General features: G+C 31.1%; 1 protein-coding gene across 6 annotated transcripts in view; it reads right to left on the minus strand.

Moving 5' to 3' along the window:
- Positions 1–25,132, minus strand: part of LOC149566255 (uncharacterized) — a 158,492-nt gene that overhangs the window by 54,429 nt on the left and 78,931 nt on the right. For 2 of the 6 annotated variants that reach the window (XR_016362150.1, XR_016362151.1), the window contains exon 5: positions 2,954–3,254. The exons of 1 other annotated variant lie outside the window; for it this stretch is intronic. Coding sequence is in view for 3 of the 5 variants with exons in the window: in XM_089819670.1 (XP_089675796.1) it covers positions 4,505–4,567 (63 nt within the window). In the remaining 2 variants the exon portion in view is untranslated. Of the gene's footprint in view, positions 1–2,953; positions 3,255–4,316; positions 4,568–4,699; positions 4,894–5,718; positions 6,028–25,132 lie in introns of those variants that run through there. 3 more of the 6 variants (XM_089819670.1, XM_089819671.1, XM_089819675.1) reach the window with 3 other exon arrangements.

Consider the following 25,132-nt stretch of genomic DNA (forward strand, 5'->3'; position numbering starts at 1 on the left):
GAGCATCGATAAAATTAAGTTACATGACATTGTAGGTCTCTGTGTTGGCTACGCAACCATATAATTTATTTTTTATTTGAACTATTTCAAGCCTTCCATCTATAATTTCTTTTGAATGTATGTCCATTTTTTTTCAAAAACCAACATGTACTAATTGGGCTATAGATTTTAGCTCATTCATCAAATTTTGTAACTTAGTTTTTTAGAAACTAGACTCCATTCTACACACTTTGAAAAAAAGAAGTTTTGATTTTAGATTTGTTTTCAATCATTTCTAGGGGGAGCATACATATATTTCACATTTTTGGGATGTGTCTGATTAAAAAATTCATTAAAAAAAAATACACATTATAAAATTACCTGAAAAATCTGGGATAAACTACATAGTGTTAGGTAACTTTTGACTGGAGTGATTAAATAATTTTTAAAAAACAGTTAAAATTTTAGAGGGGCCACATTTTGTACTATGTTATGTTTTTTTGGAATAAACAGTACAACTTTTTGTGGGCCCCTCTTTTGAGGACCTAAAACTAAACCATTTTGGAAAAAAATTAGTAGTTTAGAAACTAGGTTCAAAGGACTATGACTTTTGTTTTTGTCATATCTTAAAATTTTGAGTGTAACTATCTTCAAATTCTTGTTGAATTCCAAAAATTGCTAATTTCAAAAAAAAGGTGTCCACTTATACCCCCCTTTTGGCACCATAACTTAGTGCACTTACCCATATATAATCTTTGTACAATATTTCTAAAACCTTTCCTTCAATTATTGTAGGTAAAGTCATCATTTGAACATTTTAGTTCTATTAAACCTATCCTTTTAACCTATCCTTTTAACCCACTCACAAAATTCATTGGATGTCAGGGAGAGGGAATTGCTACCCACACAATTTTGAAAGGGATGGAGGATAGTATTGAAATCCCCTCCTAGAATGCATAAACCTTTCCATTATAAATTTAGCCACTCCTCTAGTTCCTTGCATAACCTAGGTTTATCTTGATTATTGATTAGAGCATATATATTAAACAACCTATAATGTATATTAGATCTTATACCTTTCACTAAACCACATATCTAGTTAATATGGAATTATAAGGAAGAAATAGAGATATTTCTTAGGTCCCATAATAGAGAAATCCCACCCAAGGTATCTTTTGCTAGGCAGTCCTTTACCTCCCTCTACGTAGAGACCTCTTAAATTTACCCATCTCTTCGCTAGTTAATTTTATTTTCTTATTAGAGGCATTGAGGTCCCTAACATTCCATGTAATGATATTCATGGTGCTACAAGAAGGACCTTCCCCTTCCTTGCATGAAGAAAATTGATGATTTTAAGCTTCATTAGGATAAAACCATGGATAGAAATAACAATTACATGCAAATATAACTAATATTAAAAAATATTTAATTGCACAAAAGAGAACAGAAGACACCAAGATTTAACATGGTTCACCCAAAACCTAGGCTACGTCCACCAAACAACAAGTCCGATATTATTATGATCCAATGATTACAACTTGATTACAATTTGTAATCCTTTACAACTCAATACTGCAACAAGAAGCAATTTTTGCATCACACACTATGAAAAACCTCTAACACTAAGCTTTGTTATACAAGTATTTTTATCACTTTAGGGTTATAATTATTTATTACATGTCAATCCAAAATCTTGATAAAATAGGGCCCAATTTTTTTGAAGTATGTAGATTACTTCCTTGATCAATCATCGCAAACTAACAATCTCCCACTTGAGGACTAATCAGGCTCCACACTAGACAAAAACTTGACCCTTGCATAGCACATCTTTTTATTGCAATTCTTACAAGAATTTCCATAAACTTTTGCACAATTAGGAGCCTGTCTACTTGGAAGGGAGTCTCCTAAACCCAGAGGGCCTAGATTATCCATGGCTAACTCCTCTTGGTTCTTAAATCATAAGACTTCCTTATGAGTGGAAGGTAGTATTTCCTCTTCCTTTTGATCTTCTTCCAAAATCTTAGAAAGCATAATAGATTTTTGTAACTTCACTTCCTCGTTATTACATATCACATCCAAAAACTGATTCATTAGGTCATCCATTAGCATATTGTTAAGGGTTTCAATCAACATATTGCCGCCTTCTTCTTTTCATTCCAAAGTTTCACATGGGACTTTATTAGGTCATCAATTAGCATATTGTTAAGGGTTTCAATCAACATATTGCCTTCTTCTTCTTTTCATTCCAAAGTTTCAGATGGGGCTTTATCTGGAAGGAAGGATTGAGTAGCTGAACAATTCCTCATCCTCCTCTAAATCCTAAATAATTTTAGCTGCTTCCTTAAAGGGGGTTGAGTGTAAAGATGCCTGTGGCAAGGGGCATTCTTTCACCTCATTTTCTAGTTTAATGATTAGTGATTTTAGACAGAGAGAGCATTCCCTAATCTCCTTTTCTTCCAAAGCATCTACTAAGTAAACTAAGAAACCGCCACCCTTTTCATTAAGTGAGATATGAATATCTGGATTGGCCCCAAGGTGAATCTGATTGCAAACAGCTTGAGGTAAAGAAACAACTGATTCTAGTTCTGATCTGAAGAGACCTTCAATGAGTCATGGCTTGATAGAGATAAATTTACCATTTATATTGATATCTAGAATTTTAAAATCAATAACATTTGCATCTACTTTAACTATAATAATTAGACTAAAGAAAAGCATATTAGTTTCTATCATTGCTACAAAAGATCCTAATGAATGACCAGAAATTCAATAGAAAGATTGGGAAGTAGAATAGCTTTCTCTACTTCGAAGTTCATTGATTTATTAGGATCGAAGAAAGGAGTCTATTCTAATTTTTTTAATGGGTAATCATTCAAAACTAGGTTTCCTCTTACAGAGTTTATATCTTAAATCTAAGATATCACAGCCAAAAGTGTGAAATAATTTTCTATAATTATTAAGTTAACATGCTTACCTGAGAGTTTTTAAAGCCAACTTGCTACAGAACACACGTCCAAATCTGGACTTTGGACTCTCCCATCTGGCAAATAATCGCATATCCTAGCATCTGCGTTGAACATATTTTACTGACTATTTTGATAAACAGATATCCTCTTCTTTCATATTTCTCTCCTTGATTTGCAGCTATCAAAGGTCGCTGAGCTGGGGACTCCTTCCTTCTATGGTTTCAGGAAGACAGGTTTGGTCAAGATTTATTATCCACCACTTCTACATTCTGGAGGGGGCTGAAGGAGTTAGACTATTTCCCTGATCACCTGTTTCCATTACCCATAGGAAATGTAGCTCAGATTTTATCAATGAATCCTCACTTGGAGCAATATGTACAATGGTTGGCTCTAATATGTAAATCTGTGAAATGACTACAATGATTGAGGGTGATAATTGTTTTTGTTATCAAAGAATTACAGTTGGACAGTCACAATCGGGGTTACTGGATTAGAGGTAAGAGATTATATGAGGATCTCCAATTGTCAGATCTGACTTGGATTACAGTACAGATTGAGTACAAATTGAGTCTCTGCAGATTGTGGCTTCAATTTTTTAATAATGAAAACTCCTCCTATGCTGAGTTGATGTTTGTCATGCATATAGTTACTCAGTTTGTCCTATAATCTTTATACTTTTAAAAGTACTTTGCACAAATAAAAAGAAAATAATATTTTAATTTAAAATAGAAGGATGTAATAACAAATAAATTATGTTATTTAGTATCAGACAAATAAAAAGAACATAATATTTTAATTAAAAATAGCAGCATGAAATAATAAATAAATTATGTTATTTAATATTTCTAGCTAACATGAATTGTTTGTTATTAAAGTAGAGGTTAGAGAATTCTAAATAGGATTAGGACTCTTTATTAAAGGCTTTTTAGATTTTTGGTTATTTGTTGATGGAGAGAAAATTGGTAGATCACAGTTAAAGAAATTTCCAAATAAAAGCAGATTGTCTAGCTCATGAATGTAAAACACGCCAACTGTCTAGTCCTAAATGCATCTTGTGCATTCCTTATTTACAATCTTTGGAAGGTAAAAGGAGCAATCTGGTAATTGAGAGAGGTTTTAAGAATGAGGGCATGTAAGAATTAGAGTATAAAGAGTCACTGTATGAACTATTTGCTGCTCAACAGGTATTTATCAAAACTTCATCCCTAATTGATCAAATCAGAAGATTGGTTTATTGTGAGTTAGAGTTGCAAGTATAAAAGGTACCATGTAAAAAAAATGCAGACAAATCTCTTAATGAGACGCTCAGAATTTTAAATTTTTTCATAATAAGTTTCTTATTCCTGCAATCTGTCAAATCATCCAAATAAATGAAAAGAAAAACAATGTAAACCTTTTAAATGGAGTTTTGAAACAGTACATGAATGCCCTTTAAAGCATAGAACGAACAAGATTTTCGGAACATACAACCAATCTGAAAGATTTCAAGAGGGAAAATCTTTTCTCTTAATTTTATGTATCTACTTTGAATTAGAACTCGCCCAAAAGTAATATAGATTTCAAATGTGAATGTAAATGTCCATGGTCCATCCACATAGCATATACAGCTGAGCAAATTTTACCTGAAAATAGTGTGCAGCAATGTCGAAAAATTTAAGCAAATACAAATATAAGAGTAAGAAAAGAAAAAGAAATAAAGAAAAAAATTAGCAGTCATTATCCGAACTTCGCCGAGAAATTCTTGGAAACCCTGAAAATTTTGTAGCCTTTACACTGCTGAACTTCAACCATAAATTCCTGGTAAAACCTCAAGAATTTGCATCCTTCACCTGCCAAAGTTTTCCCTGAAAATGCTTGTTTTTTTCCAATAGTATTTGCATTATTTCTTTCATTTAATCGATTTATCATTGGCCAAGGAAATCTGATTTTTTTGGGTTCCTCCGCAAGGCTGTAGAATTATAAGCAGCCAGATTTCTTTAACTTGTAATTAAATTAGTTAACTTCACTCAATCATTTTTCATAAAGTTTTTTGTGCTTTCATTAAATTTTAATATTTCATAATGTAACATGCACAATATTTAAGTTTTTCACTTTATAAAATTATTATCTATAATTTGATTGTTTGAAACAAATGTCAATATTACTGAAAAGCAAATGTCACAGCCTTAGCAAAATTTACTAGACTTTTAACAATTTGATGTTTCATTTCATTTTTTCTTCATATCTATCTTATTACAAAACCTTCTAAGATATTTTATTAATAAATACAAAACTATATTATATTTTAATATAAATTTATCATAAATATGAATAAAGATATTTTTTCAAAACAACCTCTCATTTTATAATAATATTTTCAAACTAAAGACAAGAACATTATGTTAAAGTTTTTAAATTACATATATTTATATTATATTTTATATTTTATGTCTTTATTAAAAATATAAATATTTTATAACATAAAATATTACAATAAAAAATAATCTAATAACTTGATATTATTATTTTTTAGTTCTTTTTATACATATTATGTTAAGATACTTCTAAATTCTATAAACTTTAATATTTTATTTCTAATCAATAAAAATAATATCATCATCTTCATGTATTGGCATTTGAAATTAAAATTTAAATAAATAATATTAAGTTATTTAACATTATCTACTTAATTTTTTTTTTCAATTTTAACTATTTTCACATAAATATTTCTAAAGTTTCAAAATTTTAACCAATGTTAAGAAAATTATGCTAGGAACTTTGTAGCTATGCAATCTTGTTAAATTTATAATTGAATAGAATTAAATCACAATAAAATAAAAAATAAGAAAATTACATATATCAAACAATTTACAAAAACCAATAAAGTAAATTATTGTAGAATGAAGAATAAAATGATTACAGAAAATATAGAATGAATATTAATTAGAAATAAAAAGATATGATAGGGTTCTTGAAAGGTTCTGATAGAGTCATCATCTGGGAACAAGTCTTGCTAAGTGTAACCCTTAGTTCTTGAAGTCTTGCTAAGTGTAACCCTTAGTTCTTGGCTCTCAGTCAAAGTTGTTTAGTTAGTGCCCATGCTCTGATATCAAATAGATAAAAGAATTTCATGAAAATCCTCTATTAAAAAAAATTGAAAAACATTCTCCTATCTATATAAGACATCCAGATTAATCAAATCAAAATTATTTTTGGAAATTATTGTTCTCAATTTCTAAATATGTGTAGCAAAAAGAAAATTTGAAGCATACGTTAAGAAGCAACTTGAGTCTTCATACTTCTTGTGTTTTTTCTAAAAGTTAATTTCTTTCTAATATATGGTAAATTCACAAGACAAAAATAAATTAGAATATAATTGTAATATTTTTTATGTATTATAAAGTAGCCAAAATAAAGGGGGTTTGACCCTAGGTTGCAATGGGCTAAAAGTCAGTCGTCAGTCATTCAATAATAATTCAACCTACACCCTTTCTAAAAGATACTAAGAACTAAGTAGCAATTAATCTTAAAGATACTACTATACTTCCTACGGTAAGTCCAATTATACATATTAGCCCATATGGGTGAAGAGTCTACAATAAATTAAAACATAACAAAAATTGGAAAGAAAAAGAACATGAGTTATATCCCCTCTTTATCTTCTTGGTCATCCTTCACAACCTTGTTGTCCACTTCCTTTACGGGTCTATCCAGCAAGGTCCTGAATGAGTCATCCATTAGGAAACTATATAGTGAGCATGTGCTCTCACTCTCCTTTCCTTCCTCCTCATCCTCTTTGTGAAGCTACAAAAGATAAAGAGTTGTGGCCCCTAATTGCATCACCTTGTTGGTGCACTCTAAAATGGAGTTTAAATTTTTGGTATAGGATCTCCTAGTTTTTTTCCAAGTCGTTAAAGGAGGCTTCTAGCTTACTAAAATTATTTGCTATGTTATTAGTATTGTCTTTATAATTTCCTTGGAGGGTCTTCTCCATCTTCCCCCAACTTTATGAATAGTCCTCACAGAAGAAGTGATATCACCAACCAAAATCAAAATTTTAGGGGTTGGGTTACCACTATTAAGGGTATTGAAAATATGGGAGGGGTTCGGATTATCCTTTCTCTCACAACCATAGCTAGTACACACCATTTTTTATTTTCCTCCTCTTGATAGATTTTGTCTCCATCTCAATAGAAACTAAACTCACAATAGTGTCCTTTTTGAGTGGGATTTGAAACTTCTTTGGTTTTTAATTTCTTACTAGATCTTCTAGTGCTTTTCTTGCTCCTACAAGTATTAATGTTTGAGTCAATAACACTAGTATTCTTCAAGTCTCCTAAGGAATTCTTAGCAGACTTATTTTTCTTCAAAATTAATCCAAGGCAAGAGTTAGAGGAAATTTGAGGGGTGGTGATTTGGCTTGAGAGTTATTAGTCAAGGATGGGTGGAGGGCTTGGTGGAATTTGTAAAGTTTAAACATGAAGGCTTTGTGAAGGATATAGTAAGATTTCCCTTCCTTCCTCATTTTTTGAACATTAAAAACATTATCTTCCATAGAATGCAAAATGAGATACTAGAAGGAAATTAAATCATGGCTCCTAAAATAATTTAATATAGGGAAGTGGTAATAATACAACACCTAGAAGAGGTCTTCAAGCATAATGTAGTGCATTATAACATAGAAGACCACATCCCAAGGGTTAGGAAGATCTTCCCTGGAGAAGCCACTATGCATATGCACTGGTTCTTCCTTACGGTAGAATATTTCTCACAGTCTCACCTCATCCATGACTCTAGGTTGTTTTCTCCAACTCTTACATTTCAGAGATAGACCATCCACTTTTTCTATAACCTCTTCCATGATTTTGAAAAAGATCCCATTAATACTGACCTTTCTATTATCCCAAGATCAACAAATTGCATGGATACATGTTCATCAAACCCTTCAATGCACTCCATAAATAGAAAAGGACCTCCTTCTCAAAAATAGACCCACACCTCTTTATTGTTCCTAATATCTTCTTCAATTTCATGTAGCTCGATGCGATTAGAGTTGGCACCCATATCTATTTCATTGAGATCAACCACCAAACCCTCCTCACCCACTGACATGCCCTTGCTGTAGATAAGAATTTGAATGAATGAAAGTTTAGAGGCACTATCATTGTAAATAGCCTTTTTGGTAAGTTCACTAATTGTTTTATGATTAAAAAGAAGCACATTTTTTGACTGCCATCCAATCTTCACATGGATGTAGGGAATTTTTATTTTCATGTTGAAACAACTTGATGTATGCCACCATTCGATTTTATAATGGACAATAAAGTTGTAATTATGGTTAGTTGGTAGACCTGACAAGATCCCTGTGGATTGTCCTTACACATATATCATAAAGCCAACTAATCAACATTCCATAAAGAATAATTATGCAAGTTTCACCATTTTGATTATTTTTAATATACCTTTTAAACCATAAATTGTTCTACCCACCGTGATCAATGATAAGGTGTCACATGTTATGTCTATTCATATCACTAAGATATATATATATATATATTTTTCACTATCCACATAGGTTTGGGTAGATAGTGGGTGCTAGTGCACATCATTCCATTTTTACATCATATTAAAATTACATGTCTTATTTTTTCCATGTCACAAACAATATTGTTGCCCTTGTGATAGACATGGTCTAGCTTCATCTCTTGTAGTCAACTCATTAGGGCATGGATATCTTGAATCATTTGAATTAGTCTTCCAATTAATAATCATCTCGCCTTTCACTACATTGATGATTAATAGCACCATTTAATAGTTAGCCTCACAATCTTCCTTGTGACTATGACATTCATGTCCTATAGTAGAGTTGTTGCCTCCATATCATTGTTTGATCCAAACCCACAACTTCCAAAAATGGCCACAATGAGCCTTCCCTTTTCATCATAGATCACTCCACCCTCCATTGTCTTCCCATCTTTCACAGAACTATCAAAGTTGAGTTGAGGCCGTATTGATTGGTCCATCAATATCATAGCCTTTTTGGGGTACGTGTATGTTTCCAATGCCAAACAATATTGTGTTCCTTAAACATATTCACAAGCCAAAATGTCACCACCAAGGGGAAATATAACTTGTCCCTAAATATATGATTGTTGCATTCTTTCCAAATCTGCCAACACACAAAAGGGAGGGTGATCTTCAGAAGGGTCTTAAAAATGGGTGGGAGGAGGGACCTTTCCAATCTACAAATTGATGGAGATCATAGTTAAAGCATCAATATACCTCCCACTTGGAGAGAATCTCATTCCAAATAGAATTGGCATAGGGACAAATATAATTTTAATGTTAAATTAGAACTAAAAAATTGCTAATGTTAAACCAAATATCAAATTGAGCCAAACCATAATGAAACTATGCAAACTTTGTCTCCAATCTAAATAGAAATTCATCCCTAATACAAATAAAAATCAATACATAAACTGGTTAAACAACTATATAAAATTATCCCTAAACAAAATTATGTTGAGTTCTCACATTAAAATTATTTAAATTATAATTGAAAAACAAAATAAATTTTAAAATGGAATAAAATAAATTGGGTTCTAAAGTTAATTATTGACAAAACCAAAAAAATATTTGATTAGAATTTAAATAAAATAAAATAATAAATCCACCTCTAACAAAAATTGAATTATACTCATAACCCTCCCACTAATCCAAAAACAAATGAATTTCTATAACCCTAGTACTAAATCATATGAAACAATAAACTTGTACTCATAACATTCCCAATATTGAATTAAAAATTGTAATAATTTAATATTAATACTTTAACTTTTATATATATATATATATATATATATATATATATATATATATATATATATATATATATATATATATATATAAAATTGTTCAACTAAAAATTCCTTTTTTTTTGTATTAAATTTGGGCATCTAAGTTGTCCACTTGAGGAAAGGGTCATTATTTAATATGTATTATGAGGAGAAATGTGTTATAGGATGGACCCTTACTATTATAGTTTTCAATTTGCAATTTCTTATATTATATAACCAACCAACACTTATGATAAACCTTCACACTTTTAAACCATAATATAGGAAGGAAAAGTATCCTTGGCACTACAACATTGGTCAATGAACTTGGATTTTGAATGAATCCTTCTTTGAATCAGTTACAATATGGGTAAGACTTCTAGGTCTCTTGTTTGAATATTGGAAGAAATATGTGTTAAAAGAGTTAGCAGATTCCTTTGGAAAACTGTTGTCAATCGATCCTATTATGGTAGTGATATCTAGATTAGTCTATGCTAGAGTTTTTATAAATTTCAACCACAACACTGATCTTCCCTTGGATATTTTCATTCAAACTAAGTTAGGTGAATGGCCTCAATCATTACAATTTGAATTAATGTCACTTTTTTACTTCACTGACAAACAAATGTGTCACTTGGAAAAGAAATGTCCTCTAAAACCCTTAAAAAATAAGAGTAACTCCTAGGGCCAAACAAAAGAGCCAAAGAAAGTATGGAACAAATATATTCAAAATGGAGATATCCTTGATAGCCACAAGTTATCTAGAGCTCATAGTTCTTGTTTGGATAACCTCAACTCTCTCAAACAAAGTAGTGTAATTGAGGTGCATTTGGTTCAAAGAAGATGATTGCTCTTGTCTCATCTAAGGAAAACATATTAACTTCAAATAAGTTTTGAGAGTTGGAGGAGGATCTTGAGGAGTGTAAACAAGTTTCTATTTAAGTTTACAACAATCAAACTATTAAAGAGCCCCAACCCAAAGAAGGAGAAATTATTGTGTCACTGAGTGAAAGTAACATAGATATGATATAGGAAACCAACTTAAAACAAGAATCTAGCTTTTGCCCCTATAGGATACAAAAGTTTGTCGACCCTCAAAAATTGGAAATTGTCTAGGTTTTATCTAAGGAACCAATACATAGGGCATAATATTATTTAAAACATGCAATCTTTATATTTTTAGCCTTTTTACTCTTCATTTCAACCTTCCCTATATACATATTTGTATTTTGATTATTCTTCATTTCAACCTTTTTCTATATACATACTTGTATTTTGACTTTAGTGATGTAATGAAAGGTGGGGTGTCTATTGCGCAGTTCATAGAGATGACCCCTCCTTTTCTTTGGATTTTTAGTTGTACTCAATGGATATAGACCCAAGCCTACTTCAACTATTATCTAGTGAAAGAAAAAAACCTCCAATAAACAGTAAATGGAGGTCTTCCACTTTCCTTTCCTTATTAGTTTTTACATTCAAAGCATGAGATTTGTATTCAGATAGCTATTTTTCTTTGGCTTCCATGACATGTGTAGATTTCTTTGTACTTTGTAAAGGATCTTATTTAAATAAAAGGAAATAAAATAAATGTTTTATGATGTAAAATATTATATACATGCATTGTACTTGTTCTTTATGATTGAATAAAAAATCTTTTTATTGTTGCATTATGATTTCTTTCCTCAACATTTTCAAAATTTCAAATCAATATTCAGAAATACATATAATCAACCAATCTAAACTACTTACGATATCACCAATTTAGATATATAGGATAGATTTGTACTATGAACAATTAGGAGGGTTTTGTTGGAAAAAAATGTGAGAAAGCCTGAATCAAGTGGGGCAGTTATAAGAGGACACTCTGTGATGTCTTATAAGATCAAGTCTATGATAGCAATTCATAATGAGGAGAAGTGAGAAATAATCCAAGTGTTTGAAGATGATTGGGTAATATGTTCGTAAGTTACATGCGACATAAATATGCTTAGATGATCAATCTAATTGACATAGTCAAAGAAAAACAAGTGACAATATATTTTATAAGATGTAATAATACTATCTTGGCAAATAGTAGATGGAGGCAATAAAAGTATGAAGATTCAAATGAGGCTTGTACATGTGTCAAACATGTTTTTATTATTCTAGGGAATTGTAGAATAAGACCTAATGATGATCAAGGTGGTGATCAATAATATGTTAAGGATATAGAGATATGTGAATTGGACAAGGTATAAATGTGACAGATTTGTAATTTGATTGAAGGGTGAAGTTGAAGTGGAAACATATGTTTATTACACTTGAAATTAAAAGTAGTTAGTACAAAAAATAGAGATTGAGTTGAATGCAAAATTTGTATTATAGAAAGTGCAATCATTTGTACAAGTAGAGATTGAGAAGAGAGGAATTGCAGTGTGAGTAGAGAAGAATGGATTGGACAAGAAAGTAGTGTTATAGATAGATCATTCAACTTGCTGTTATCTAATAGTTTCACTGATGGAAATATCCTAATTGGGTGGACCTTAACCATTCTTTGTGTTTTAAATCCCTTAACAGGGTGGATGCCCCTACTACTTCGTTTGAACACTACCACCCCTTTGTATTGGACCTCCCTCAACCCCCAATATGAAAAGTACCTTCTAGCCCTAAGGAATAGAAGTTTGGGGAAGGGGAGATGAAGGGTTTAACAATGGATATGGAAAATTGAAGAATATAGTGTTGGAGCTAGATTTGAAGCTCAACACTCTATAGACTTTGTTGTCAAAGTCATGCATGCAGTGGCTACCACTATCCAACTATTATAGTAGGAGAAGGAGGAGGGTAAGGTAGGGGAGGAGAACAATAGCTTAAGAGGCTCTACAAGATTCTAGCTAATGAATGGTTACATGTTCTACTATCAAAATGACTTCCTCTCAAAGGAGAAGGATGAATGAGTGTTAAACTACAGTTTGTGCTTTTTAACTTTTTTATTCAATGATTTAGATTATTCCATGAATGGTTGTGAAGACTTCCTCCATTTAATGGATAATTTTAAAATTGTAGTGTGGTCTATTATTTGTTTAGGTTGTGGTATCTACTTATTTGTTACTATCTTCTATACATTTTTGTGGTTAGATAGGTGGACTTTGAACTATAATTTTGATATTGTGTTTTAGATTTTGGATATGGGTGGTCAAATTCTATTTTTTGTTAATCCCTAGCCTATCACTAGTTTGTTTCTAGGACCATCACCCATTTTTGACTACTTTCTAATATCAAAAGAAAATTCAAAAAAGTAATAATAAGAAATTTATCAAATTGATAGTAGTGTAGATCTCAACAAAAAATGAAAATGAACCATGTAACACTACTACTAACATTATATTTGTATCTAAAAATAAACATATGTATATTTATATGTATGTGTATATTGTTATGTGTGTGTGTGTGTGTGTGTGTGTGTGTGTGTGGCGGGGGGTGGGGGGGGGGGGCGCGGGCGGGGGCGGGGCAGGGGGCGAGGGGCAAGGGGGGGGGGGAGGGGTGGTGGTGTGTGGGGAGGGGAAGTTTAATATTTCTTTATATAATTTTCCAAGTCTTATAGGGACCTTGTACATTAATAATTTCATAAATCATTGAAATAGAGCTCAATAAAAAGGAAATGCATTAAATCTAATTTATTATACAAATATAAGCAACACATAGAAGAATACTTTGTATTTTTTATTAGTTGTCTTGAGAATTCACATATTGTTTGTATTTTTTATTTTAGTTTATTACTTTTTATTTTATTTATCCTTTTGATGCATAATGAATGAATAATGCATTATATTTTTAATGTTTAAGTTAAATTCATATAAAATATGTATGATGCTTTGTTATATTATAATTTGATTTAATTATGTTGGCCCCATTTTGTAAGTATTAGATTCAATGTTGGGTTAAAATTTAGTTATTTTTTCTAATTTCTAATTTTTAAAGAAATTTACATATGAATTCAGAAATAGAAAGTAATCAATGTTTTCTTTTACAAAATTTAAATTCGATTCTAGTTTTTAAAATTGGTTTAGTTATTAGTTTTTAAAATTATTTTAGTTTGTTTTGAAAATAAATTAAATTTTAATAAAAAATTATTTTTTATTCTTATTTTTATGTGAACAAAATTTTATGTTATTTTTCTATTAATTTATCATTAAATTTTTTTATTAGTATGTGGATATTTATTTAGATGACAATTTTATTCGTATAAAATAAATTAAACATAAATAATTAATTTTTATCTTTTAGAAAATTTAAATTTGATTTTAGGTTTTTGAAATTGATTTAGTTATAGAATTTTTAAAATTATTTTAGTCTATTTTATAAATTATTTTATGTTTTAGATTTTTAATTTAATTTAGTTTTTATTATAATCTAGGTTATTTTTTAATATTATTTTGATATTAATTCTTTATAATAGATTTGTATGTGGAGATTTATTTTGATGATCATTTTCATATATGATAAATTGAATATAAATAATTTATTTATTTTAGTCTATTTAAAATATTTTTAAAATTATATTTTACTTATATTAAAAATAAATTAGAACTTAATTTATTCACATTAACTTATATTTGAAAATAAAAATTTATTGAACACCTATCATCTAAACATTGCAAGCATAAAAGCATACAATTGGTAGTATATTTAGTTTTTCAGATGAATACATGTAGAATGTATAATCTATAATATTCTAAAATTTTTAATTTATTTTTTTTGTATCATTTTTATCATTAATTTTAATTTTTTTGTTCTATTATTTCTAAAAATAATTTTGTTTTTTTTATTAAGGGTTAGAATGAGTTTTTAATGGGGGACCCCAAACCCCAATTGTCTTTACAAAATAGGACATAAAGTTTTTCAAAAAAATACTACTATGGAATAGAAAATCCACATCCGCAAACAAAAAGTATCCCACAAAGGACAACATAACTATGATAAAAACACAAAAAGGAAAAAAAATAACTAGAAGACAAAAGAACCAACCTAGCATCAAGCTAGCTTCATCACCAGCTCCTCATTTTTCATGATCTTCTCTACAGTCACTTTGACATATTCTTAGATCTAATATTCGCCCTTAGCCTTCATCTTTCTAATAGAAGATTTGGATATTTTCTTTCCTATAGACTTATTTGGGCCCTTAGCCTTGTACAGGTCCATCACCATGATGTTGTCTTCTTGCATGTCCACATTATAAGAAAGTTTATTAATACTTTCCACAAAGGTCTCCAACAACTTCTAGTAATTGTTAACCAAAGTAAAGGTTTTTGTTTCCACTTTCTCAATTTTGTAAACCACCCCTTTATCTTTACCTACACATCATTCTCAACATTACCACTCTCTACCTCCTTCTATTTTTGCATTTAGGGATTTGTAGTTGATAGAGATGGTGAGTACAATTCAAATGATTTCCTAAGTTTTTGCAAAACTCATAGTATCAAAAAATATTCCACTAAAAATTATTTCTCTTAATAAAATAATGTGATTGAAAAAAAAACCATAACCATCATGAAAATTGAAAGCATCATCTTGAAGGAAAGAAAATTATACAAATGAGTATTGACATGGAGATATAGCATGTACAATGTATATATTGAATATATGCCCTAATAAGAGTATCATATATACTATTTTAGAAGAGGCATGGAGTGTGGAAAAATATAATGTCTCCCATATGAGAGCATTTAGATGTGTGTTATATGTGCAAGTGCAAGATGATTTAAGAAGAAAGTTAGATAGCAAAGAGAAAAGTACACATTTTTAGGATATATTGATGAATCCAAAGATTATAGGTTATACAATTCAATCAATATAATGGCTATCATAATGAAAAAAAATGCATCTCATAGATGATGAAGGATGTGAGGATTTTTTCATAAAATGAATTGATATTAGATCTAACATACCACAAGAAGGAAGCCATGAATTTATATTAGCAAGTATTCCTTCATATTTGACTCCTACAAAAATTGAATGGAACAGAAAAAAGTGAAAAAAAAAATTACACCATAAAACATGGGAAAATTCTCTAAACTCAAATAACCCCACCTTCAAATGTGTAGAATAAACCATTTGCAAGTGGAAAACTCAATTTTTGACTATCAAGCCCACCTTCTATGAATTCAATTTTAGAAGTTAATCCAAATAAAACTTTTCTTTTTTAATTTATATTCACACATGGGTGATCCAATTTATTTTGAAAACGCTACTAAGGAAGAAAGATGTGCACATGTAATGGATGTAGAGATAGATGTTATAGAAAAGAGTCAAACATGAACCTGTTGAATCATCTACAATGAAAAAAAGTGGTTGGAGTGAAGAGGGTTTACATTTAACCAATTTAAATTCAAATGGTAATGTGAAAAAAAAAACAAGACTTGTAGTAATTTAAGTTTATTCAAATCAAGTTGCAGTCAACTACAATGAGAAATTTTCCTGAGTGGCTAACTTAAATATTAGGAGGATAATATTAGCCATGGAATGACAAAAAGGTATTGAGAAATTATCAAATGAATATGAAATGAGCATCGATTGTAATGCATTCATAGAGTAAGATTTCTATATGGAGTTAAAACTTGGATCTAAGATCTTTGGCCAATAAAAAATATTTACAACCTCAAGAAGTAACTCTACAGACTCAACTAATTTTTATTTTTATTTTAGGAAAAAGTGGCAAGCCACTGTAATATTTTATTAATCTGATTCAACGAGGTCAACTGGGAAAGAATTAGTGAAGAAAACCCAACATCGTCCCTAATGTATACATAGTTTTAGATATTTTGAACAAATAATTATATAGGGTGAATCAAGTACCACCCATTAGTATATCTAGAACTAAATATCACCTTCCTTCAAACTAGTATACATGAGCACGATCCAGCAAACTTATCTTCCTAAATTAATTTTTTGAGGGTAGCATGTTTCTCAATTATGGATAAAGGGTGAAGTGATGAAATCAACAACCCATCACAACCCAAATTTGAAAGAAAATCCGCAATATGGTTTCCTTCCCTATAGGTGTGTGAAATACAAACATTCAAGCGCTCATCTAGGAGCCTCCAAATTTGAATAAGAATATATTTTAAATTCCAAGAGAAGATATTCCTATGAATACAAGCATTAATAATGACAAAGGAGTCCCCTTCAATATGTAGCAACCAAAAATTACCTTGTTTTGCTAAAATAAGACCATCTAACAGAGCTTGTGCCTCTACCATGTTATTTGTATTAATAGGCAAAGGGGATACTGTAATTGCCACAACATCTCCATCTGAATTTTTGATACATGCACCAATACCAGAAGGGCCGGGATTACCTCTTGATGTGCCATCAAAATTCAATTTCCAATATCCCTCATCTGGTGGCCTCCATCCTGTTTGTTTATGAGATAATGAAGAAGTGGAAGAATTACCAATTTTCCAACCATTTGGAATGAATAAATGTTTCCATCTTTGAATAATTTGAGTCCCAAGAAGTAGCAATAGGATTAAATTTTCTCTTTTGAAAACTTGAATTTGTCACCTCTGAGATAGATCTTTCAATTCCCTCCAAAACAATTTCTAAGGAATGGCTCTCTTTTCTAAAAATGTGTTTGTTACGTTCCCACCAAATAGCCCAAACAACCAATGTCAGGATACATTTCCAAAGGTTTGCAAATAATGATTTGGGATAAAGGACTGGCCAAGCTTGAAAAAGATCCCACAAATTATTTTAGAGAGGAGTACTATAGTGCAGCTTATTCAAGACAAAACAACAGCATTGATAAGCAAATAAGCATGAGAAAAAAGATGATCCACTGATTCTTCACACTCATCACAAAAAACATAGTTAAAAGAGGAGGCAATGTGCAATCTAGCCAATTTGTCACTGGTCAAAATCTTATGTTTTAGTGCAAGCCAAGTGAAACAACCTGCCTTTGGAAGTACAATATGATTCCAACAAAATGAAAATGCCCTACAGGTAACTTTATGTGAAACATTTTGCTACAAAATTTTATAACCCTCTTTTATTGAATAATTGCCATCCTTAGCTAGAGCCCATAAAATCCTATCTTGAGATCTAGAAAAGAAGACTTTCCTGGAAGAAAAAATATCTTTGAATTGTCTAATTTCCTGAGATGAAAGTGGTAAAACCGTTGGATCCTTCCAAAACACTTTCGTTGAAAGTTCACAAACATATGCCACATACTGATAAAGTTGAGTACCCCAGTGTAGTTCTGTCACTTCAATAATATTCAGAGAAATCAAATTATTGGAAAGTGGAATTTGACCATTCCAAGAATCTCTCCAAAAGTTAACTTTAGTACCATCATTAACTTCCCAAGAAACATAATTAACCACAATATTATGAGAATCTGTCATGAAATACCATATAACTAAACCTTCAGGAGGATCCAAAATAGAGAGAATTCTAGAAGGATCATTATTATCCAGATACTTTTGTTGCATAATTTTGCACCAAGTGGATTGAGGTTTAGTTTACATTTGCCAAACCAATTTCCCACCAAATGCTTCATTTCTTTTAGTAAGGTCACGCACACCTGCCCCTCCTACTGCTAGAATCTGTGACATGTCCTGTAATGAAATAAGTGGGGTCTTACAAGAATCATCCATATTACCTATCCATAAGAAGCCCTTAATCATTTTCTGAATTTGAACTAGAATTTTGGGGGGAGCTTTAAAAACAGCAAAAAAGTAATTTGGAATTGCAACTAATACTGATTTAATCAGCAAGCTTTTCCCAGCCAAGGATAACCATCTAACTTTCCAAGCAGTGATTCTACTCTGAATACGTTGAATGACAGAGTCCCAGTATGAAGATTTATTTGAACCCATAAAGAAAGGGATGCCCAAATAGATAGAAGGTAATAAATCTTTCGAGAAACCCAATGTTTGTTTAATTTTATTAGAAATCACTTTCTTTGTGTTAAAAAAATAGATTTTTGATTTCTGAGCATTAATGGCTTGACCCGACATTGCTGAATATAGATTGAGAACATGAAGAATATGCCTAGCTTCCTGAACATTTGACAATCCAAATAAAAGTGTATCATCTACAAATATAGAATGTGTTATAGCAATATTTCTACTTGAAATAAGCACACCATGCCAATTATTGAGCTTATGTTGATGTGAAATGGTCCTGCTAAAGGCTTCAACCATAATGATGAGAAGAACTGGGGATAGGGGGTTTCCTTGCCTAATCCCTTGAGTAGAAGAGAAGAAGCCCGCTGGTTTACCATTTACTAATACTAAAAACCAAGCACCTGAAATACATGCCTTAATCCATTTGCACCAATTCTTTGAAAAACCCATTTTGGAAAGCACTTGCAGCAAAAATTTCCAACAAACCTTATCATAAGCTTTCATCATATCAAGTTTTATTACAAAATTTGAGGAATGATTTAAATTTATAGAATGTAGAACCTCATGCGCCACTATAGCCCCTTCCATAGTTTCCATTCTTGGAACAAATCCACCTTGTTCAGGAGAAATAATGCGAGGGATAATATGTTGCATTCGAAGATATATGGCTTTAGTTATAATCTTGTATGATAGATTACATAGTGAAATTGGCCTAAAATCTGCAAATGTTTGAGGATCCTTGATCTTTGGAATAATTGAGATATTTGTGGTATTAAAATATTTTATCATGGTTTTGCACCTTCTTGATTCTTCAACAGCTGCCGATAAATCCCATCCAATGATATCCCAACAACTTTGATAAAACATAGTAGTGAAACCATCCGGGCCTGGGGCTTTATTTGGAGAAAAAGAAAAAATGACCTTGCGAATTTCTTGAATAGTGAAAGGTGCCATCAACATGTCATTATCTTGAGATGAAATCATATTTGGAATTGAATCAAGAAGTTCATTCATTTGTGTATTAGAAGGAGAAGGCATGCTATTAGGTGCAAGGAAATACTTAAAAAACTTCACCCCTTCATTCCGAATAAGATTTTCATTAGTAATAAGATCACCTGAAATAGTAACTTTGATATGAAATATTGAATTGTTAACTCTCTTTTGTTTAGCTGAAACATGAAAAAAATTTGTATTTCTATCTCCATCTTGAAGCCATAGCTCTCTAGACTTTTGTCTCCAATAAGTTTCCTCTCTTGCACATAACTTATCCCAATCTCGCTGAAGATTCTTTTGAGAAACATATGTATCTTCATTCATACAATTTTGAATGATATGATTATATACATATTCTAGTTATTGTTTGACTGTTGATTTTTGAGAAAACACATTTTTAAATACATTTTGATTCCAAATTCTGATTTGAGACTTGAAATATTTCAACTTCATAGCAAATTGATGCATTTTAAATCCATCCACATGAGGAGCCTCATTCCACCAATGCTGAACATTCTTCAAAAAAGTTGGATGACGAAGTCACATATTTTCAAATTTGAAGGATGAATGGAATTTATTTTCACTACTTTTGTCTTTGTAATTGAGAGTTAAAGATATAGGGAAATGATTATATCCTAGTGATGAGAGAATATCTGAAGAAATATCTGAGCAACTCAATTTCCAGTCAAGTGATAAAAGAAATCTATCAAGATGACCAGCGATATGTGCAAATCCAACCCTTTTATTTGTCCATGGAAAAGATCCATTCCTTGGGTGAATATCCATGAGATTGTTATCCACAAAAAAATTAAAATCTTGTAGAGTTTTTGGAGGAGGAATGATACCTCCTTTTTTCTCTACCTAAGATAATAAAGCATTAAAATCACCTCCTATAACTACTTGTTGTAGTTCTTGAATCTGAATAGAATGAGTGATAGTTTCCCACAAACATGCTTTATCCTAAGATGAAGAAGGTCCATAGACATTAATCAAAATAAATGATATGTCAAATGCAGATATATGCAGGATCTGCCAATTATTATCTTGCTGGATGAGCTGTGCATTAACTGTGAGAGGATTCCAAAGTGTAGCAAGACCCCCAGAAGCTCCTATTCCATGAGCATGAAAAGATTTCCATTTTTTCCATTTTGCTACTGTTTTGTCAAAATTATCTTGAGATAACTTGGTTTCCTGAACGAAAATAGTATCTGCTTGCATAGAATCAACCACTTGTTTAATTCTATGCCTTTTGTTAGAGGCATTGATACCCCTGAGATTCCATGAGTTGATTTTCATTATGGACAAGAAGAACATCGTGTTCTCCTTGTCGATCTTTTAGAAACAATAAAACTACTATCCAATGTTGTTTGGATACCAACAACAATCTTAGTCTTAGTCTTAGAACCCTTTGGCCTACCTCTAGACTTAGGATTTTTTATATTGGAAACCACTTTGGATGGAGTCTGTAAAATTGATAAGGGCTGAATCTTGAAATTGTCTTGACCTTCAATAATAGTAGCATCATCCTGCAAGGGTTGCACTTGCTCATGTTGATAATAGGGATCTTGAGAAATCAAATCAGTAGATTTTTGTACTTGCTGATAGATAATCGTTTCTAGCCCCATAGAGTCTTCCAGAGATACTAATTCACCTACAACACCATTAAACTGAGATACTTGGACAAACTTGCTTTTTCTATTAGGGATCTGACCCGAAACCACTTTATTCCAAAATTGAAATTCTCTAAGAAATTAATCAATCACAGGCAAGATATATTCCTCATGACGAATACCTTCTTCTCTTAGAATACCAAAAATGATTGAATTGGCAATTTCAGTAATAATTTGATCACAAATAAAGCTCAATATTACAGGAGAAGGTTGAATAGATAAGTGTCGAATAGGCCATGTTAATAAGGAGAAACTCTTATTTTGGAAGGTAATCGATTGCAATGAATTTGGAACCAATAAATGATGAAATTCAGGCAAAATGGATAACCTTGGGGTCACATCAATAGGAGAATCCAAATCATCAACAGGAGCATCATACAAAAATAACTTAGATCTATAAAAAGCCTGCTGGAAGAAAACCATGATCCAAAGCATTTATTGAAAGTTAATCATATTCATATGGTTGAATGCAAATGGGATTTGCATACCTAGCCCATTGTGCAAATAATTGTGTTCACCTGGCATTAATTGATGATCCTTAGGCAAAAATTCTGACATACATTAAACATCCTGATTGTAAACTTTTCGAGAACAATTGTTTGGATCAGACCAATGATTTGAACATACTGCTAAGACATCCACATGCCCTATTTGGCACATATTGTTGAAATGACCAAGATTATCTTGAAATTTATTGACTACACTTGCATCCTAGATCTTAATTGACTGTGACCAATTTCCCCATTTAGATATGAGAGATATAGAAGAGGGAAAGGATTTGTGCATATCAATCAGTAGACAAAATCTAGCTTCCAAATGTGGGCATTCAAAAGGAATAAGGTCATGTTTTAAGAAAATACCCAACTTATTAGCTATAATTTCAATGATCTCTAGGTCACGATATTTCAGTGGCAAGTGGGGAAAAGAAATCCAATGAGGAAAAAATTGAATAGATATATCACGAGGATTAAAATTTGGAACCCAAAACATAGTATATAATCCAACTCCATGACAAAACCAACCTTTTTGCTTATGAACAACATCTCTCTCTATTTTGGTGGTAAAAATGGCAATAAAACATTTGGATTCCGGATCAATGTAGAAAATATGCTTGAGACCAGACGAAGAATCAAATGCCTATTTCTTAATATCCAAAAACAACAAGGAAGAAGAAGAAAACTTACCAATGAGAGTTGATTGACGAAGCATATCAATTGAATGTTGTAACATGTGACAAGGGAAATTGACATGCAATTGATTGAGATCATGTTTAGGATTCTATGGAACTTGATCAACATTACTCTGACATTGATCAACATTAATTGAAACTTTCTTCCACCAAACCTTTTTTGGAATCAAGGGGGCTCGTGTGTTGACATTCAGAAACATCTTAGAGTTTGTATCCATCTTGTTTTGATTCAAACTATCTTGCAAGTGATTTGAAGAATCAAAAGGAGCTCCTTCACAGATATCAAATATGGGTTGCTTATTAATAAGCCTGTGATTAAGTTTTTTGTGTGTCATGGATGGATGATATCTTTTGGATTGAAACCTCTTAAATTTCTCAAAAGTGGATGGTTTTGTCCAAAGCTTGGAAGTTACATTACTTGGAGCTTGAGATTTTGACCCCAACCGTTGATCATGAAAATGCGGGTTAAGGAAGAAAGATTTGGCTGGTTGAACAATTACCTTCCCCCTAAAAATTGATTTATCTTTGACAATCTGCATCCCTCCAGAATTTATATTTCTAAAAGAGCATTTTTGGAATGGAAGAGGAACTTGGGCAAATTTGATTGCCTGAACCACTGGAGTTGAACAAAAGATTCGGGTAAAATCATGGTCCTGTGCTGGCTGAACTATTGGTGTTCTGGTAAAAATAGAAGAAATGTTAGGGAGATTTGAGTCATTTGTAGGAAACATGCCTTTATTCTGCCATTGGGAAGGAACCCTATCCAAAGTTGAAGTCTGACAGCCCTTGCCATTGCCCAAAACATCTTGCCACTTTGTTGGATGGAAAAATGCTAAACCTAGATTTACACCTCTTGGTTTGATACCACCATCCCCACTATCTAAGCACCTTCCTCTCTACTTCGGCATTGCTACTCCTTTCATGTCTAGCAATCAACTCAACTAATTTAATTAACTCTTACTATTTTCAAAATGGATTCAATAAGTGTAGTATTGAGCCTACTTTATACACCAATATGAATAAACATGGTTGGATTATATATATTTTTTTAATATGGTGATGACTTGATATTCACTCGTGATCTATGGAGGAAGAATTTGAGACAAATGCTTTAGGTTTGATGAAGTAATTTATTTTTATTAAAGTAATAAGAATAAGAAAAGCATATTCATTTTGCAATTGAAGTATATGAATGATATCTTCAAAATGTTTAACATTGAAAATCATCTTGAACAACAATGATAAGGTTTGAAATTATGAAAGGATGATAAATGCTATACAGTTGGTTAAATTTTTTATTAATATATTTTTGGAAGTCTCATGTATATCAAAGAGCCAAAAGGTCAAACATAATACATGTAGTTATTCTCATTTAAATGTTCATGGTGTCTCTAAAAGTATGTCATCTTCCATTTGCAAAAATAATTTTAGAAAATGTTAGTGGAACAAGAAATGATAGGATACTCTACTAAAAATAAAGTGATTTCATGATGATAAGCTATACCAAGTTATTGTGCAAAGGTTACAGATGATAGGAAGGGAACTTTTAGCTATCTTTTTATCATTTTATATTAGGCATAGTATTACCAACTTCAAATAAATAATCAATTATCACTCTTTCAAGAGGTAAAGTAAAGTATGTAGTGGTTATAGGTGAAACATGTCAAAAAGATACTAAAAGAATTGAGGCTCATTTCAAATTTGAAGAACAATATGTTGACATATTTACCAAATCATTGGAGAAACAAAATTTTGACCATCAATTTAAAATTTTAGAAATTATAGATGACGCTAAAGGTTAGGAGGTAGTTTTGAAATTAATATCCAAAGTCTATATTTTTATTTGTATATCACTCTTTATTTTATATCATCCAAACACTATTTTTTAGCTTGTTTTTCCTCCTCACCACTTCACATGAGACAATTTTGAGTTTTTTAAAATTTAAATTCTTTGTTTGTAATCTCCTTATGATCTACATGTCATGGATGTAAGATATGATTTAAATAAGATTAAATGTGTTTGCACGTTTTTATTTTAACAAGGATCTTTTGTTAGGCATATATGTTGTTAGAAAAATAATCTCATTTTATCTCAGAAAAAATATGGTACAAGAGGATAATTGTTGTAGCATAGACATGAGTAGGGAACATGATTTTTTATGCCGTGTAAATGAAAACAAAGAATAATTTGTTTATTTTTGTGAAATTGAACTTGTATGTTATGAATATGTATAATATTTTTTATATTAAAAAGAAGTAGAAAAAGATGACTGACCCAAAAGGAGCAAAAACATAGTGACAAAATCACTATCAAATCATTATCATCCCACTGAATACAACTAAAAATAGTACATTAGCCACCCATATTCAATATAAAAAATAAGAAAATATTAGAGTTGGCATCCTACTATCTAATCTCCTATAGTAGATAGTAATATAATAGTAACAAACTAAACTATCAACATAATTCTTCATGACTAAACTAACAATAGCCTTGACCATTATATGAAAAGTTTCCATAATAATAGCCATGCAAGGCTCGAACTTAAATATTATAAATAAAAAATAAAAAATTAAAACATGGGGGAATAGGGGGGTCCTTCTTCGAATTCCTGAGAGTGGTAGTGACATTCAAGGG

This window comes from Cupressus sempervirens, chromosome 3 (genome assembly GCF_028749045.1).
Source record: "Cupressus sempervirens isolate cs-2001-9-10 chromosome 3, ASM2874904v1, whole genome shotgun sequence".
Classification (NCBI taxonomy): domain Eukaryota; kingdom Viridiplantae; phylum Streptophyta; class Pinopsida; order Cupressales; family Cupressaceae; genus Cupressus; species Cupressus sempervirens.